The 18375-nt window shown below is 36.1% G+C and overlaps 1 protein-coding gene across 10 annotated transcripts in view; it reads right to left on the reverse strand.

Annotated features, from left to right (window-relative positions):
- The window catches only part of ERC2 (ELKS/RAB6-interacting/CAST family member 2), a 542890-nt gene that overhangs the window by 507447 nt on the left and 17068 nt on the right, over positions 1 to 18375 (reverse strand). For all 10 annotated transcript variants that reach the window (XR_008233624.1, XR_008233625.1, XR_008233622.1 and 7 more), the window contains exon 2: positions 16075 to 16877. Coding sequence is in view for 1 of the 10 variants with exons in the window: in XM_052777994.1 (XP_052633954.1) it covers positions 16075 to 16731 (657 nt within the window). In the remaining 9 variants the exon portion in view is untranslated. The remainder of the gene's footprint in view (positions 1 to 16074; positions 16878 to 18375) is intronic.

Here is an 18375-nt window from a genome sequence, read left to right on the forward strand (position 1 = left end):
AAAAACATTAAAAATCAAATTAGTGATGAATATTGCATTTTCCAGTTACTAGTTACTTTACCAGCTATGCATTAGGCACTCTTAAATGCAAGTTTTCTTAGTGCTTCTGTTAATAGACATTTTAATAAATATCATTCTGTTGCATTACATTTTTGCAAGGTCGTTTACTTACTCTTTTTACTGCAATCTCCCTTTTGGGTCTTGGTTTCTCATCCTCAGTTAAGAGAAACTTATTGACCTAAAGTTCTGAAGGGAGAACAATCTATTCATTCAACATTAAGATGTTTATTAAAATTAAAAATGAACTAAAATCTAAATAAGCTTTTGAGGTTGCAGCAAAATTAACCTATTCTTCTGTTCTGTGCTCCTTGCACAGAAGGAGACAGCCCACAACTCAGAGCAAATCCACAAATATTTTAAGTCAACCTCATTAGATTTAAACAATAACTTGGAAAAGTGGCAGACACACCTTATCAAGCACAGTATCTATCAATATGTCCATAGTCTAGCCAGAAGACTAAAAGAAGGTCAAATGACATCTAGGTTGAAATTAATATTTAGACTATAGCTCTGATGCCAAATAGAGCAGATTATCTATGAAGTACAGATATTTACATAATAGCCAGACCTCCTTACCTATTCAAAGCTCATCCTGTGATTCTGATTAGTGTGATTACTCAACAGAATCTTCTCCCCCATGTGCATCCCACTCCCTGTGAGAGAAATGGTTGGGCTGTTTGTCTCAATCTCTGTTTTTCCCCTACCAGATGGCATCAGTGGCCACCACCTTTCCTTAATTTTATTAGTGGTTCAGAATTGCCAGTAAAGATCTTTAAAAAAAAAAAAATTTAAAAAATGAATTGGGTTCACTACCAACTGCACAGTTAGGAACTAGAACTGTCAGACACTGTAGAAGGGGCACCTTAAAGTGCATCTTTTCACAGTTTCACATTGAAGGCACTGAATTACTCTACAGAATTATTCCAGATCATCAGCTACAACTGAAAAAAGTGGAAATGAAATTAACAGTAAGGAATCAGATACACCAAGAAAAGTATTTCTTGTATTCCTTTAAGCACAATCGCTGTTCCTGTGTTCTACCGACATGAAACTTCCTGATTTATATTTTGGTAATCAATGACTACAAAGAGTTAAGTTTTGAACTTTTAAATACAGGATACTATTTGTAAAAGATTAATGGGATTTAGTAAAATTTATACTACTCTTAAAGGTCAGATTTGGGTTCATTTTTGCTGGTATTTAATCATGAAATCCCTTACAGCACAGCAAGAATCCACGCAACTAAAATAGTGGGAATCACAGTCTGAGCTGATGTAAAGCTAATGTGCTATTTCACACTAGAAAAATCAAAGCCTTGGTCACTAAAATATAAAAATACTTTTCTGTGATTGATGAAGGCAAATTAAGTGATTTGATGGCAGAGATCCATATTCAAAAGCAATGCAGGAATGTAATTCATATGCTTTGAAGCTATGAAACCTTTGACAATAGAGTTTCTGAACTTCAAGATTTACACTAGATCCAACAGGCTAAAACCAAAAAAGAGCGTGTTTATTCAGTGAGTATTTCCAGCTGCCCATACACAACAGAGCATGAACTTCTTCAGCTGCTGTACAGGTTTTTTTGTTTCTGGAATTAAGCCACCACAATTCTCAAGAATACAGACATCATCTAAAACATTTGTTTCTTAAATACTTAGTAGAGCACAGCTAAATCATTTTAAAGATTCCTGTACAGAGAACTGAAACAATCCACTTCCAATAGGAAACATTATTAAGACTTTTAGTTTGCTGCATCATTCAGGTTTTGTCCAGCTTAAAAGCAAATGTAAACTAAAATAGAATAGCACTACAGAAACCTGTAAGACTCTGTTCAGAATCACTTAACTCATTGCTTGGATACTATTCAAAAGTAGACTGAAGCAAATGAAACCACAAGAAAAATAGCAGAAAATTGAAAGATACTAAAAGAAAAAACATCATTTCAATAACATGTAGGTAGATCAGGAGAACTGCTTCACATACAAGAATTATCAATCTGAAATGCAGAGTTCAACAATATAGTTGTGTATAGGCAGAATTTTAAAATACAAATACTCCAAATGTGCAGGTGTATACTTGTTCTTTATAGCATTTATCACAAACTGCTCTATTTTCCTTAAGATTCTTATCTGGCAACTTGGTAAATGGGATTGTGAACTGCAGAACCATGTACAGTTACCTGCCTTTGCACACTATTTTAAGTGATACTAGAATTGTTGAGCATTACTATGTAATCTGCCAAATCCACTGCTGGGTTCTCCAGAATTCCCACCTTTTTTCTTCTTTCATTTGTTTTACGTGAGTTCATAGAAGCATAAGTAAATTTTTCAGTATAATTTCTTGAAATACAAAAGAAATTAATAGCTTATTTGAAATAAAGCTTCCTCCAAATATGGTATTACAGGAAATCCTCTCCTTTCTGAAACAACATGAAGTTGCAATTTAGCCAGTGTTTTACCTAGAGAGTAGCAGAGTTGTGATACATACTGGTCTAAAATCAATCAACTTCTAGCTAAAATTTAACAAAAAAGCAAGAGAAAGGAGCTTTATAAAACAATCCATTAGTTAACCACCCTGAATTATGAAGTTCTCTTTAATGGTAAGGTCTGTACTGCTTTTAGTTATCTAACAGTTGCAAATGTATTGATCTAAAGTTCAGTGCTTGCCTCTGCCAGTGACATGAGAATATCCACCCTCCCTATTCTCCTACAATAACCGTAGGAAATGCAAGATTCACATGCAAAGACAGAATCACTTAAACTCAAAAGGAAATTGCTTCTTTACTGATTTTGTTTGGGTTTTCTTGCTTCACATCTAAAGCCTAAAGTTTCATAATTTCAGAATAGTTTTATAATAGAAATGTTGATCTGCTGCATAGTGTTTAAAGCCTTAAACAATTACACTTCTTGGTATTCAAAACAAAGGAAGGAACAACTCAAGCCATGTTTCTTTTATATACCAATTATCTTTTGGACTGGGGGCAGGTGTGGGGGGGTGGGGGGGGTGGGGGGGTGTGTGTAAAAAGTATCACTTTTTTAATTGTCTTTAAATAACAGTTTTTGCTTTTCCAGAATTTGCATCAAGAATCTTCTTTCCCCCATCTATAGCTTATAACCTGCAGATTTTAAGTTCTTCCTGCTAAAAAAAGTGAAGCCTGATTTCAATATTTAAATAATCTGTGTATATCTAAAAAAATCGTGCTATAAACAGCAAGTTAAACAACTTGAACAGACATCATCTATTTTCTCATATTAATTTATTAGAGAAGGTAAATTCACTCTGACTTAGAAGGAAGACTTGCTCCAGGTTATCAGGAAAGGGATGTTCCTTTTTCGTGAATTGTAAAGAAGGCAGTGTAAACCCATTTTGATTAAACAGTTTGCCGATGGGGAAAAAAGTACCACTCAAACTTGAACAATAGTTTACCAATTGCTATGCTCATTATAATGGTTTAGAAATATTTACAAAGTCCTCCATTATGTCCACATCCATGTTCCCAAATGATTGCTTGTTTCAGTTAAATTGATCCTGCAGTACAGCACTCCACTCCATGTACAAACTCATGGAGCACAGTTATATGGGAAAAGGGAAGGCGAAACATCTGGAGAACTGGAAACCTCGCGTTTTTTTCATGGCTCCTCACACCTAAATTTTTATCCTCTCAGATGTTACTGATGCCTGGTACAGGTTTTCTCCTGCACAGAGAAACAGAAGGAAACATTGCTTTTAATGACTACACTATCCGAAGCATCAGTGAAGAAGAAACAGAGTTATTCTTTTGGTATTTAAATGCTTCAGCTTGTCAAACTGGAAAAAGTAGGCAAGTAGCCACGCTTCAGAGTGCGGAATTACTACCTCAAGACATTACAGACTTTAAATTTAGGAGTCAAAGAAAGCGCATCGTCTCAGCACAACAGAAAGGGGCAGGATAACACTGAATGTGTAAGATGTGTAAATGGTGTAAGTACAGAGTTTATACAAATTCGCTCACTCTTCTTGATCACACATAATCCTCCCAGTAGCCTTTTGTGAGCTGAATTAAAAACAAGAACAGCAGCAAACATTACTTGTTTTCCAGAATTTTCTACCATCTGGTAAAAATGAATTAAGCAATATAATGAGAGGAAGAAGATAGATACTTCATAACAAAATATATTTACTAGATTTTTTTGCATTAAAAACTGTTTGTTTCTGCACAATTAAGTATTCCTCATCTGTTAAGGTAATTATTAAAAACAGATGATTACTTCTAGAAAAAAAATATGAGGAAAATAAGCCTTTCAAAGCTGAAAGTATTAGATTTGGTATAGACACTATTAAGCCAGGATAAACAAAAAACCACACCCAAATATTACTATGGTAGTAGGGAAAGACTGATCTTGATCAAGTCACTGAAAAAATCCAACCTTTCAGATTATATCAAGATAGAATAAAAAAAATATTTATGGACATTTGAAAATAAATTGTTCGGGGCAAACATCAAAGACGACATTAGAGCTAAAATGCACTATTGACCTGCCGAAAAAAGAATATAATTCAATGGCAAATTGTGTTGTACACTGCAGTCACCAGAATATCAGTATTCAGCATTTTCTCATGATGCAAATATGCAAGTACAAAATACCTAAAGTAGTCCAAGTATTAGTCTCTGTACCCACTGAGGTACGTCTGAAACAAAGACTGCAGTATAGTACAGATATTCAAGCTTTCTTTCAAGAAATTTCTTAAGTGCCAAAGGCAGTCAAGCCTCCGTAGCACTGTATCAGGTTTGTGTGGCAAGGTTTTGGTAGCAGGGGGGTTACAGGGGTGGCCTCTGTGAGAAAGCTGCTAGAAGCTTCCCCCATGTCCGATAGAGCCAATGCCAGACGGCTCTAAGACGGACCCACCACTGGCCAAGGACAAACCAATCAGTAACAGTGGTAGCATCTCTGTGATAACATGTTTAAGAAGGGAAAAAAAAAAAAAAAAGTTGCTGCGGAACAGAAACTGCAGCTGGAGAGAGGAGTGAGAACATGTGAGAGAAACAACTCTGCAGACACCAAGGTCAGTGAAGGAGGGGGAGGAGATGCTCCAGGCACCAGAGCAGAGATTCCCCTGCAGCCCCTGGTGAAGCCCATGGTGAGGCAGGCTGTCCCCCTGCAGCCCATGAAGGTCCACGGTGGAGCAGATATCTGCCTGCAGCCTGGGGAGGACCCCACGCCAGAGCAGGCTGTGACCCCATGGGAAGCCTGCACCAGAGCAGGCTCCTGGCAGGACCTGTGGCCCCGTGGGGGACCCATGCTGGAGCAGTGTGCTCGTGAAGGACTGCATCCTGTGGAAGGGACCCATGCTGGAGCAGTTCGTGAAGAACTGCAGCCTGTGGGAAGGACCCACTTTAGAGACGTTCATGGAGGACTGTCTTCCATGGGAGGGACCCCACTCTTGAGCAGAGATAGAGCGAGGAGACCTCCGCCTGAGGAGGAAGAAGTGGCAGAGACAATGTGTGATGAACTGACCATAACCCCCATTCCCCATCGCCCTGCACTGCTGGGGGGCTAGGTAGAGAGTTTGGGAGCGAAGCTGTGCCTGGGAAGAAGGGAGGGGTGGGGGGAAAGTGTTTTAAGATTTGGTTTTATTTCTCATTACCCTACTCTGGTTTGATTGGAAATAAATTAAGTTAATTTTCCCCAAGTCAAGTCTGTTTTGCCTGTGATGGTAATTGGCAAGTGATCTCTTCCCGTCCTTATCTCAACCCACAGGCCTCTTATTATATTTTCTCTCCCCTGTCCAGTTGAGGAGAGGGAGGGATAGAGCGGCTACATGGTGCTTAGTTGCTGGCTGGGGTTAAACCATGACAAAGCACACAGGCTCAGCAGCAGAATCTGAGCTGCTGCCAGAATTTGAGATCCCTCCTTCATCTCCAACTCTTGGCCGCTCAATCCTCTACCTGCTTTACACCAGCCCATAACTAGATGTGAGCAGTCAGTGAAGTGATCCAGCTGAAAATTAACACAGGGAAAAAAAACTTAAATATTTTGTCCCTAATGTAGCACATTATGCTGACATACAAATTCTAATAACAACTATTGGGAAAAGCAGCATAAGAATGTGTGAGATTGCTGGTTTACACAAAAATAAAGTGACTTTGCAAGTGCTCTGTGACCCCTCCCACTAAGATCCAAAGTCCTGCAGAAAAAGAATGATACAGCAAAGGTCAGAAGACATTAATCTACACACATTTGTCAAAGCAGATAAACTTTCAGGTTTGGGTATTAAAATACTGGAGAAATACAGTCACGACCCACAAGGAGTAGAATTTGAAATAAATGAAGCTCAAGTGAAACATTCTCTAAACAAAACTCTGCAAGCTGAATCACCCATTCCTAATGGATGTCCAAAAGGTAAAAGAATGCCCTGAAAGCTACTGAGAGTAAACCTTCATCAGAATATCAAGATGGAAATTCTACGCACAATGGGATTTCTTTCAAAAAAGTATATATACAATGCTGAATTTCACAGATTGTCAATTATCTAGCAGCCACAGGAGGACTGAAAAAGTAACCCTGAAAAACAATGCCATCTGGACAAGAATGCCATTCTCCAAAACTAGCAGATACATGCAGCAAATGCAGAGAAGATTGGGGCAGGAGAGAAAGGCAGGGGGAAAACACACCCACACAGAATAATAATAGAAGTTGGGACCAGTTTGGTGTACGGCAAAGATACCTTTTTATTTCCAAACTACTTCTCCACTGTTTTGGTTTTGGGTTTTTTGTTGTTGTTGTTGTTGTTTTGGTTTTTTTTTTAATTGAGATGTGTCCTGGTTTCAGCTGGGATAGAGTCAATTGTCTTCCTAGTAGCTGGTGTAGTGCTATGTTTTGAGTTCAGTATGAGAAGAATGTTGGTAACACACTGATGTTTTCAGTTGTTCTTAAGTAATGTTTAGTGTAAAATCACAGATTTTTCAGCTTCTCATGCCCTGCCAGCAAGAAGGCTGGAGGGGCACAAGAAGTTGGGAGGGGACACAGCCAGGACAGCTGACCCAAACTGGCCAAAGGGGTATTCCATACCATGCAACATCATGCCCAATATATAAACTGGAGGGAGTGGGGCTGGGGGCAAAATCGCTGCTCAGGGACTAACTGGTCATCAGCCAGTAGGTGGTGAGCAATTGCATTCTGCATCACTTGTATATTCCAATCCTTTTATTAATGTCACTTTATTATTGTTATCATCATTATTAGTTTCTTTTCTGCCCTATTAAACTGTTCTTATCTCAACCCATGAGTTTTACTTTTTTTTTTTCTGTTCTCTCCCCCATCCCAGTGGTGGGTGGGGCAGGGAGTGAGCAAGCAGCTGCATGGTGCTTAGTTGCTCACTGGGATTAAACCATGACAATTTTAAGTAGTTTTTACGTAGGTAACATATACTCTGTATTCCAGAGAGCTGTGCTGACAAGTAGGTACATTTTCAGAGTGGCATGGGAAGAAATACAAATTTGGCTCCAGAATAAAGGCCAATGGGGAATTTTGGTTTCCCTCAAAATTCAAAGAGATACAGCTTAGTTTCTATCGCTCAGAGAACAGCAGAAACTTTTGACACAGGGAAGGAATTTAATGATCACTGAATGCAAAACATTCTGAATATCCCAATATATGTATAATTTTTTTGTATATATACATATATATGTGCATAATTACATATATACATCAAAAGACCAGCTGGCTTTTATCACACACTTGTTGATTTCAGTGTTTTTCAAGTTTGGATTGAAACATTTTATTAATGCTTTGGTATAGCAAGATTTAACTAGCATCCCACTATTTCACCTCCACCTTCTACTTTATCCAGCAGGAACACTATACCATGATATTCAAGCATTTCTTCACTGAATTAGTCAAGAACATTATGCTTTATCAGTAACCATTAGCTATCTGAGTTAACACACAGAGGAAAAAGTTCACACTAACAGGACTGTTCTTTCAGACTTTCTATCTACAAATTGAAAGAGGTATACAACATCAGTTTATACGTAATTTAAAACAAAATACACAGGAAGTATTTAATTTTCAAAGTACAACTCCCTGCCTCTGTGTTGTTTTTCTTTCTATTCAAATATGGATTCTGAAGTGAGAATTGTACTCTATAGTTAATACTGTAGTCAATTAAAAGGAAAACTTGAGTCTGCAAAAAGCAGAACTTGTTTCAGGGCTTGCTGCTCCTCTGAAGCTACATCCCAACGTGTGTTATGCTTTTTCTCTAGTTTCTGCTGACCTTTGCTTTTCTTCAACAGAAGTATGATGTGGTAGAGACCTCACACCCTCATTCAATTATAGATGGAACTGGAATACAGATTACCTTACAAGACCTCAGTGTTCTCTGAGTCTCTAACGCTGAAATATTTACATTCATTTGCCTCAGGATTTTCCTGTTAGCAAAAACATCATTTATTCCTTTCCCTCCAGGGTTCGAAGAGCACTTCACATGAAATCTACTGCCTTTTTTTCACATGTGTTTTGTCAGCTTTGTATATCATCTTCAAACACCAAGAGTAAGAGCAATAACTATATTGTGGCAGATGCTTAAGGAAATTCAAAAAGTAAATACGATTTCCCCATCCCAGAGGCCAAATATTCTAAAGTTACTAAATTCAGAAGAGTTATTTGCTCCTGCTACAGGCAATCCAACTTGAACCAAAGTTATCCTCTATAAAATACACCAAGGGCTCCTGAATGCTAGCTTCTTTGCTAACTTAACTGACAGATATTCTAGCAATAAATTCAAGTAGCAAATCATATCTTGCAACTGACAGCTTTTACAACTGACTCTCTGGCACCAGGGAAATACGCAGTTCTATAGTCAGGAATGCTAGACACCTTGAACAGAGCAAACGACAGGAAAAGTCAGAATCTGACCCTGCGTGACATTAACAAACCATAACTCCCAGACATGCAAAAATTCAGAAGAAACTTGAATCCATGACCAACAGGTTAAGTCACCATAACATAGCCCTCACTCCGACACAATAATCTGAAATGCATCTTATGAACTCAGAAACATGACAGAAAAGAGAAAGGTTAGGAAGTGTCATGCAAGTTTATCTTTAAATTATATACAAATATAAAATAAGTAAAAATAATGCTTCTCAGTACAGCCAAAAGGGTTGTGTTTTTCAGAAATAGCCTAGAGGATGAAGTTCCCTGTTGCAGGCTAACAGAATATGGCATTATTGACTGCTTGGTAGGTAAATTGGGGACAACTCTCAGAAAATTCAAGATGAAAGGACCAAAATGAGGTAAAATGTCTGAAACGGTAAAGACTAAAAATGTATAATGAGAAAGGAATGACTCTTTTCCATCATCTGAAGTGGGGGAGAGAAAGGGGAGGAAGTACTGAAAAAATTCTGAAGAGTCATTTCCACCTTTTTTTCAGTTTAACTGTGAGGCCTCAAGGTTTAGAGGCAGTAAGGAAACCAGTTTACAGAAGCTAACAGAGAAATAAAAATATTTAAAAAAAAAAACAACACTCCATAAACTGCAGGCTCCATCACAATCAGTGGAAAAGAAATTCACCAAGGATAATGTTTGATGCATTATCTCTGATGAACTTTGTTTCATTATACTTTTATCTTCAGATACTGAAGTTTTGCTCTATAATGAATCTTTAATCTATTCCACACATTTAAATTTTTAAGCACTTTGTCTCATTTAAAAAGAACTGAAGAAATATTTTGCACTTACCTAAATTGCCATCAATGTACATGAATTTAAATGAAAACAGTGAAAACATGCAAAATAAAGTTAAAATCAAGTATGCATGCAGCTCTTAAGACAGAAGTATTAAAAAAAAGTTGAAGAAAGCAGGAAACAACAGTACAATGAAAAACAGAAAATAAGGTGAATGAATGTGCTTAAATACCTTAAAAGAGGCTTTCATTGGTTGTAAATACTATATTACAAATCTGAATTAAAAATATTTAAATTTATTACTTTTTCTTCAAAGAGACATATTTAGTAAAAAAAGAATCGGGTAATTTTTGTTGTTGTTTTTCTTATTAAATTTGTTTATGTGATAACATACCTCAGGAAGCATAGTAAAACACTAACATTTCCATTCCTCAGGTTACTATCTTTACCTTTTGTGTATAACCTTGTACTTCACAAATATTCACAATAAGCTTCAAAATTCATGGCGTTGCACACATTTACACAGAGACAATGAGACAGGCTGAAAGGTATTTATACCCCCAAAAGCTCCTCTGACAAGCTCTGGTATTTAGGAACCTTTCCAACCAGTAATCAAGTGTATACTTTGATGCATATTAAGGAAGAAAATATCTCTACCTGGGAACTCAAATCAAAGACCCAATTGCTGGCTACTCCCTGCATATCCCACTAGGACCAAACCTCCAGAATTTCAATGGGCATAAACAAAGTAACTCAAAAAAAGATGAAAAACAGTCTCAGAAGTGGACAGAGTGAAGAGATAACAGATCTTCAACTTCCTTTGACTTGCATTTAGAGAATGCCAGCAGAGTCTATGCAATGAACTGTCCAGTTTGGAAGCAGGCAGAGTTGATCCCAGCCATGGAAACCATGATACCCAGCCATGGGTAAAGTTAAGAAGTGGCGAGCTTCTTTAAACATATATTACTATAATTTAAAAATATATTACTATAGTAATACATAATATTTTCCAACTATATAGAGTTGTACAAGTATATATAAATAATATATAATTTTTAACTCCACTGACTAGTTCCCAGAGAAGCTAGCAAAGTTACAGCAAATTAACTTATAGCCCTTGCTTCCTGACTTTTCTTTTACAAGGCAGAAAGATGACTAAAAGACTGTACTTTGTATGATTTGCAATGCATCAGAAAGCAAAATAAGTATGTGGTACGTTTGGTTTGGGGTTTTTTTATTTCATTTTTTTAAGAACGTATACATTAGCCTGATCAGGGTTTTACTAGGAATATTGTTTAATTAATACCAAGAAGGGAAACAATTTCAGAATATTTCTTAGTGTGTTTTCTTTTACTGTTCTACTTCGATATTTGTCATGAAACAAAGTAAAAATGAAGAGCATGTGAAGTAACATTGAGTAGCTATTCACAGTTCTACATTCATGAATACGCATCCCCTTATCTACTGATTATTTTATCAGCTCTATTCTGTTAATTGCAGCATCTATGAGTTATTCATATTGCTACAGATGTATAAAAATTATTTCAAGGAACAATTCTGTATTCAAAAGTATGAGCCTTTCAGAGGAACTGTTCACTACCTTTTTAATCCTTTCTCTTCATCTCATTAATCAGAAGCAAACTCCTGTAGTATCAGGACAGGAACTAAACTTCAAAAGAAGATCAAATATGTTGATATTTGTTGATAATTATAATATGTTTTCAAAGAACACATTAAGCAAATTAAAATTACCTGGTTTTCTGCAAGAAAAAAAAAAGGATCAAGCTCACCATTTATTTCCAACAACCACATATAACCATATCATGAATGAAAAAGCACCACTGTTCATTGCATACAGTGGTTCATTTTGTATTAATTATGTAGTATTCAATAATGGCATTTACAAGTAGGGAAGAGGGGCATTATTTTGTGCAACTGAGTTTACAGTTTATTTAAAAAATGTCACAGAATCTAGTTCAGTTATCGCAATGTCATAAAAGCATGTCAACTGATAAACATTAATGTTGTCTTAGAACCAGCTGATCAAAATGGATAAGCTAGTTCTCCCTCTATTTTTGACAGACAGGCAACAATCCTGGGAATGAATACTGCTGAATAATTTCTTGTGTCCTCCCAGTTCTTTCCACCTCATAGCCTTCTGCTCTCCATTGAAACCTTCTACATTAACTCTTTATTATATAATACATTCAAGCAAGATTAGAGAAAATAACTGTCTACCTGGAAAATAAAAAAAGCAAAATCTCCGACTGAGACATTGCAAATGGATGATTCCAAGATGAAGAATCACTTTAAATAGTTAAAAACATTTAGAGTACTTCCTGCCCCTATGTATATAATCAATCCATGTAAAAAATAATACTAATTATGCTGTGAGAAAATGTCACAAAGAATATGAAGAATAGAAAGACAAGAAAAGTAACTTTGGGTTGTAATATCAAAGAACAGGTGCTCAAAGCATACATTTTCAAAAGTAAAATAATCTTCAAGAAGTCAGAAATGTCTAAGTTACTGTCCATAAACTTCATGGGTCTCTTTTTCCTTCCAAAAAGTTTAATTTTTATCAATTTTCTGTTGAAACACATCCTATTTTTTTAGATTATTTCTTAAATTTGCTGAATTTGTTTTCATTTATAATCCTATTTTCCAGCATGTTTTTAACCCTGCCCAGCTTGACATTATCTGGGTGCATAATATATATCCATCATTCAGAACACTGATGAAACCCTCAAACACATGACGGATCCTTACCAGATCCTACTAGACGTCTTTCCAATTTCACCATGAATCATTGATAATTACACTTTGACACAGTCTTCCAATCAGATAGGCATCCACATAATAGCAATTTCATCTCATATGCTTCCCACCAGCTTGCTAATGAAAATCTGAGACAATGTAAAAAGTTTTCCTTATTTCAATGTTACTACTGTTTTTCCCCTTACGCATAAAGCCTGTTTTCCTGTTTCCAATCCAAGAAAATCAGACTTGTTTGACAAATCCAAATCTTGAGTGTTAGTCCTTTTTTTTTATATTTTCCCCCATATTCCTTATATTTCAGAAATAGTTAATATTTTTTAAATACAAATAATACAGTTTACAAATAATTTTCTTCTATTGTTCTTACAATATTTTCCCAGAAACCACAATAAAAATATCAAGCTTATAATTCACTCATTTCTCTCTTTCTCCCCCCCCCTTTTTTTTTTTTGGCAGGCAGCTAGATTTGCCCTTCTCCAGCCTCCTGGGAGTTCCCAAAGCTGGCTGTGAGACTAATGGCCCCATTCAGGGGCCATTTCATCATGCACAGCCAATGTGAAAACAGGTTTTAGTGCTTCAGTATGAAACACCTGTTTTTAAAAAAGGAAGTTTCATAAGCCAGTAACCCTCAGACATGCAAGGATAGATCTATCACTTTTTAGTATAGATGTGATTGATTGCATCACTTTTGTCTTTAAAATTACAGCTTTTTGATAATTTTAATTGAAATTAGTTGTTTGAAAGAATCAATTACTATGTGGATAAGCAAGACTGACAAACTAGCTGACACAGCGAGCTTGGACTTCCAAAGCCATTCCTTCAGAAAGGCTCCTCTCCAAATGCTTACAAGAAAACTAAGCAGCAATTAGATAAGAGGGATTATCCTTTCATACATAAACATTTGATTACAAGAGAGGAAATAGCAGAAACACATGGTCAAGTATAAGACCAAGAGAAGGTCCCTGTGGAGTTTTGCTGGAACCTGTGCCTGGGCTTTGTGCTGTCTGACATATCCTAAGCAACCCAGAGAACAGGGTGAACTGCAAGATGACTAGTTTTCCTCATAATATCAGGTTATTCAGAGCATTAAAGACAAAAGCCAAATGCAAAGAAGGATTTTTATAAGACTAAGCAACTAGGCAAGGGCTGGCAGATGAAATTCAGGGAGATGAATGTGAAGTTATACACAAGTGAAACTAATCCTACCTTCATGCATAACAAGCTGGGATCTAAACTGATTAAAACCACTTGTGAGATTCTTCAGCTGTGATAAATATTTTCATTAAAATATTAGCTCAGTACTCAGTAGCAATAAAAAAAAAGTAGCCATTCAAAGCTAGAAAGAACAAACAAATTGAGTGTTGGGAGTTGCTGGGAGAAACATACAGAATAAAAGGGTAAATACTATAACATCAATGCATAACCCATTTTACACCTGTATTATGAAAAACATGAGCCATTTTGGTCTCCTCAACTCAAAAAAAAAAAGTAACAGCTCTGAAAAAGATTCAGAGGAGAATCAAAGAAAGTCCCAGTTTCGTGAAAGGAACACATGGTGAGATTCTCCTGTCTGGAAAAGAGTTGAGGGAGGAATGTGATAGTGACCTATAAAATCATAGGTGGCACTGAGACTGGCACTGGACATCAACTATTTAATGTTTCTTCCAGTACAAAGAACAGGAAATTCTAGCAAAAGCAGCCAAAGTCTAGTGCAGAAAACAAATGAAAAGCAGTGGTTCCTCACATCACATGTTAAGCTGTGGGATTCACTATCATAAGAGGTTGTGGACACCAGAATTCTACATAGGTCCAAAAGCAACTGGCTTAATTCAAGGAAGAGTCCACTGAGAGTTAAGCACACAGAAACTGTAGCTAGATCATAAAAAGTACTCAGTGGAGATATCACTGTATACTAGGTCTATTCTATGAACTTTTGGACATTGTTAGCAATAGAATACTGGGCTACCCAGTGTTTATGTTATTTTATTATAGAGTAAAGCTTCATGTTAAATATACAGATAGGGTAAAATACATTCTTTTTGTCTTTTGTTAGGTTCACCCTTACAAGAAAATAAGAGCACTTGTTAAAAAGATGTAATCTTCCATGAAGTGAATGAATAGGAGGACTCAAAACAGATTTACTAATTTACTTTCCCCTCAAGATGAAATAGCTTTTAGGAAAAAAAAAAAAAACCCCAAACAAACAACAAAACACCAAAAAAACCCACGTAACTACTTTGGCAGGTGACAAAGTCTCTAAACACCAGATTTAGATGCCAAATGCTAATACAAGATTAATGTGACATTTCCGTAAGAAAGGCTATCAAAACAGAGTGTATTAGAATATTCCTCCTACTGCTAAGGTGACACCAACAATCATGATTAGAAAGTTTAACCATTAAAGCTTTTGAATAGCAGAACCTCCACCAAATATGTTTTTGATAATAATTGGTTCTAGCAGCATCCTAGTGCACCTACTATAAATAAATATTCAGTAACTATTACTGTCAGTCTGGATATACAAGTTATACAAGAAAATAATAAATTCACTGTACTGAATTCCCCATCAAGACCCAGTTTCACACTGAAGCAACTGGTATAAGGCCTGTTAGTTCCATAGACATTTAGGTTCACAGCATGTCTAAGAGGTGGAAAGTTTGGTGAGAAGCACCAATGATCACAAGCTTGGAAGTAAATTAAAAATTTCAGTTATTGCTGCCTGCCAGCAAAGAAGTTTAGATTGGGAATCTAGAAGTGAGAGAAACACAGGATTGTGTTTTTGTCTGGGGGAAGTTAACAGATGGTCTAAAAAGGAGCAGCTTTAAAATAAGACCAGCAGCCAAAAAGTGTGTGGAAACAGCAATATGAGAATTTTTTTGATCTATTCTGTGCCGCTGTTCTGTATAGCTTTGTGAAATAGCAAAGAGTCTCAAAGCTTGACCTTATAGCTTTATTCATCCAGATTAAAATACTTCAATCTTTTTATAACTTTGGGAAAAGAATGTTATGTTGTGAATAGAAGTATTTAAAATACATATTTGCAAGATGCTCTTTTTCTAACTCACAGGTGTTTTCAGCAATGTTTCAGAGACAACTTCAACTTCATTCTGTAAACACAGAATTACACAAGGTTGCATGTGTGGATTTAATATCACATCTTCTTTTAAAAAACCTGGGCAGCTAAATCCCTATACAGCTCATACAAAATATGCTTCTAGATGTTTGTTTATACTTTTGCAGAGATGGCTTATTTACCTCTTCAGAAAAGGTTAAATGTATTTAGACTGTTGCTGCAAAAAAGCACTAGAGAAAGCCTCAAAAATAAGAAAAAGGGTAGTGACAAACAATCATTCTTTCAAGCTATAGTGTGAAAGAATGCTGCATGAAGGAAATTATAACCTGCATTCACATTCATATTAATGTGCTTTCCTACTGTTTAGCAAAGGCAGATAGATCAAGACATACAATTCTTGTTGTAAATGTTAAACTTATTCCAGCATAGGATACATAAGCAAAACATCAAGTACTTAGCTGTAGGTCAACAGAAAGGAGCTTTCAGAATTACTTACTTGATTTTCTTCATGGGAAACTCTCATTTGTTCTTTAAGAACTGACATTCTGGCTGCTTCTTCTTTCCTCAATACTCTTTCTTTCTTTAGCTCAGGACTCCAGAAAGTTTTGATGCTGTTCATGGAGGATCCCAGTTTGCTGTCCTTAATGTCTAGTTCTTTTCTGAGAAGATCATTCTCCCTCTGTAGTTCCTTAAGCTGAGCCTGCAGGTCTAACATGGTACTATCTCTAACTTGTCTCAGCATAGAAGGAACCTGATGGTGGTGATGGTGTGAAGATGTGGTCAGACCTCCATGCTGATCAGTATAAGAAAGGACATCTGTGTGTGAAAGTCCAGCCGAAGCAATATTAGGACTGCTTCCCATAGCTGTGACTCGACCACCATACACAGCTCGATTTGTAGCCCTTCCAAGAGTCATTGTGCCCTTTGGGAAAGTAGTAGAAGCTACACCTTCATGGTCACTCAGATACATTGGTCCAGATGTTGCATAGGCTGCATTAAGGGACTGGATATTCTCCATTGATAACGTCTTACCTGTTCCTCCTCCTCCTCCGCTACTTGTTCGCCTATGGCCCAGGCGAGGAGATCTTGGCAATCGAGGAGACCTGGAGGGACTTCCTTCTAAGTTGCTGATTGTTCTTGCACTTCCATACATTTTTCTTCTACTTTGAGGTACTATTTAGTAAGAAATCAGTAACACTGAAGTTGAATATTAAATTTATAATTCCAGCTAGAAATATTGGCAGTTTCACTGCATTCTTCCAGTAGGCAAGAATCTATTGTTTCTCCAAAGTCAGAGACCTGAAAAAATATATTATAAAATTAATTAAATTTTCATATTGGAAAATAAGTTTACAAGTAATCAGCATATATCAGAAAATAAAGTAACCCACATCCTAGGGCAATTACTTCAAGAACAAAATTTACTACACTTTTTATGTTTAGGATGACTAGTTAAAAATGCATTTTCAAACTAATTTCATTCAGGAGAAAAAACTGCTCTTTTTCTTACTAGAAAATATCTTGACATTTTGACTTAGTCTAACAAGCTTTATGTTGCAATAAACAACACGGGCCCAAAAACATCTTAGCTGATATGTTAATGGCCTTAAATGATTGACGATGTGGAACTATATAAAGGAAAAAAAAATAGCTGTTGTTGACATTAAGAACTTCCCAAACTAAGATATTACATTTTCAAAAGACAGTATAAAAGTAGCAGTTCAGCAGTTCTGTATATTCTCTAATAATATTAGATTAATTAAGACAGAACAAGGAAATAGGCAGGGGTTTTAATTTTTGTTTAAATTTACAAAGAGTTTTTTGGATAGGAAAAAAGATGAAGGAAACAGTGTTTCTAATAGTTTGGCTGTAACCAGTAAAAACGTATTTTAGTAAGAAAAATAAACAATAAGACTAAGCTAATTTGAGTGAATATTTCCTTCTAAACAATTATAATGTATTACAACACAGTATTATATGTTCAATGAAGTACTAGCTTGCTAATAATTGTTGTTAATGAGCTTGTCAGGAAGAGGTTGCATGACAATAACCTAGGTTTTCATTTAGAAAAGAAGTGCTTGAGAAATACATTTTTTTTTTCTTATTTTCCCTATGGATATCATACCATTACTTTGATAAAACTATCCTTGTAATTTATTTAACCAAACAACAGACAGATGTGGACCAATGGTCTGTTTTCAAATTCAATACCACCATCATACATTTACCAAGTTTCAAGTAAGTTTAACTGTACATAGCATAAATAGAAACATACAGTAGGACTTCAGGATTAGGTAGGCCCACTGTTTTTTGGGGGTTTTGTTTTTGGTTTTTTTTAAAACAAATCTGTTTCAATACATTTGTGATATTAATTAAATTGGTGGTCATTAACCAGATCTAGTACCATTTATTTCAAAGGTAACTAGAGGAAGAACGAAAGTTGGATTCAGTCAAATCCAGTAATCTTTAACCATACCCTCAAAGTCATCCTCAGTATCTATAGATAATTTCCAGGTGTTTTAAAACATCTGTTCTACATTTGCTGTGAAAAAGTGTTGACACAGGGGCAAGCAGAAGGATGATTTGATGTCATATTTATTAATAAGCTCTAGTATATTAAATCCTCACTAATAATATTAGCATAAAACATCATGGATACCAATTATGTCAGTAAACAAGGAGCATACTGAATTCTCCACTGACCCCTCATCCCACACAATCATATACCACATGGCTTATATAAACTTTAAGAATTGCTTGGTATATGCTATGTTTTCATCAAGTTTAAACAGCCAAC

This window comes from Harpia harpyja, chromosome Z (assembly GCF_026419915.1).
Source record: "Harpia harpyja isolate bHarHar1 chromosome Z, bHarHar1 primary haplotype, whole genome shotgun sequence".
Taxonomy (NCBI): Eukaryota; Metazoa; Chordata; class Aves; order Accipitriformes; family Accipitridae; genus Harpia; species Harpia harpyja.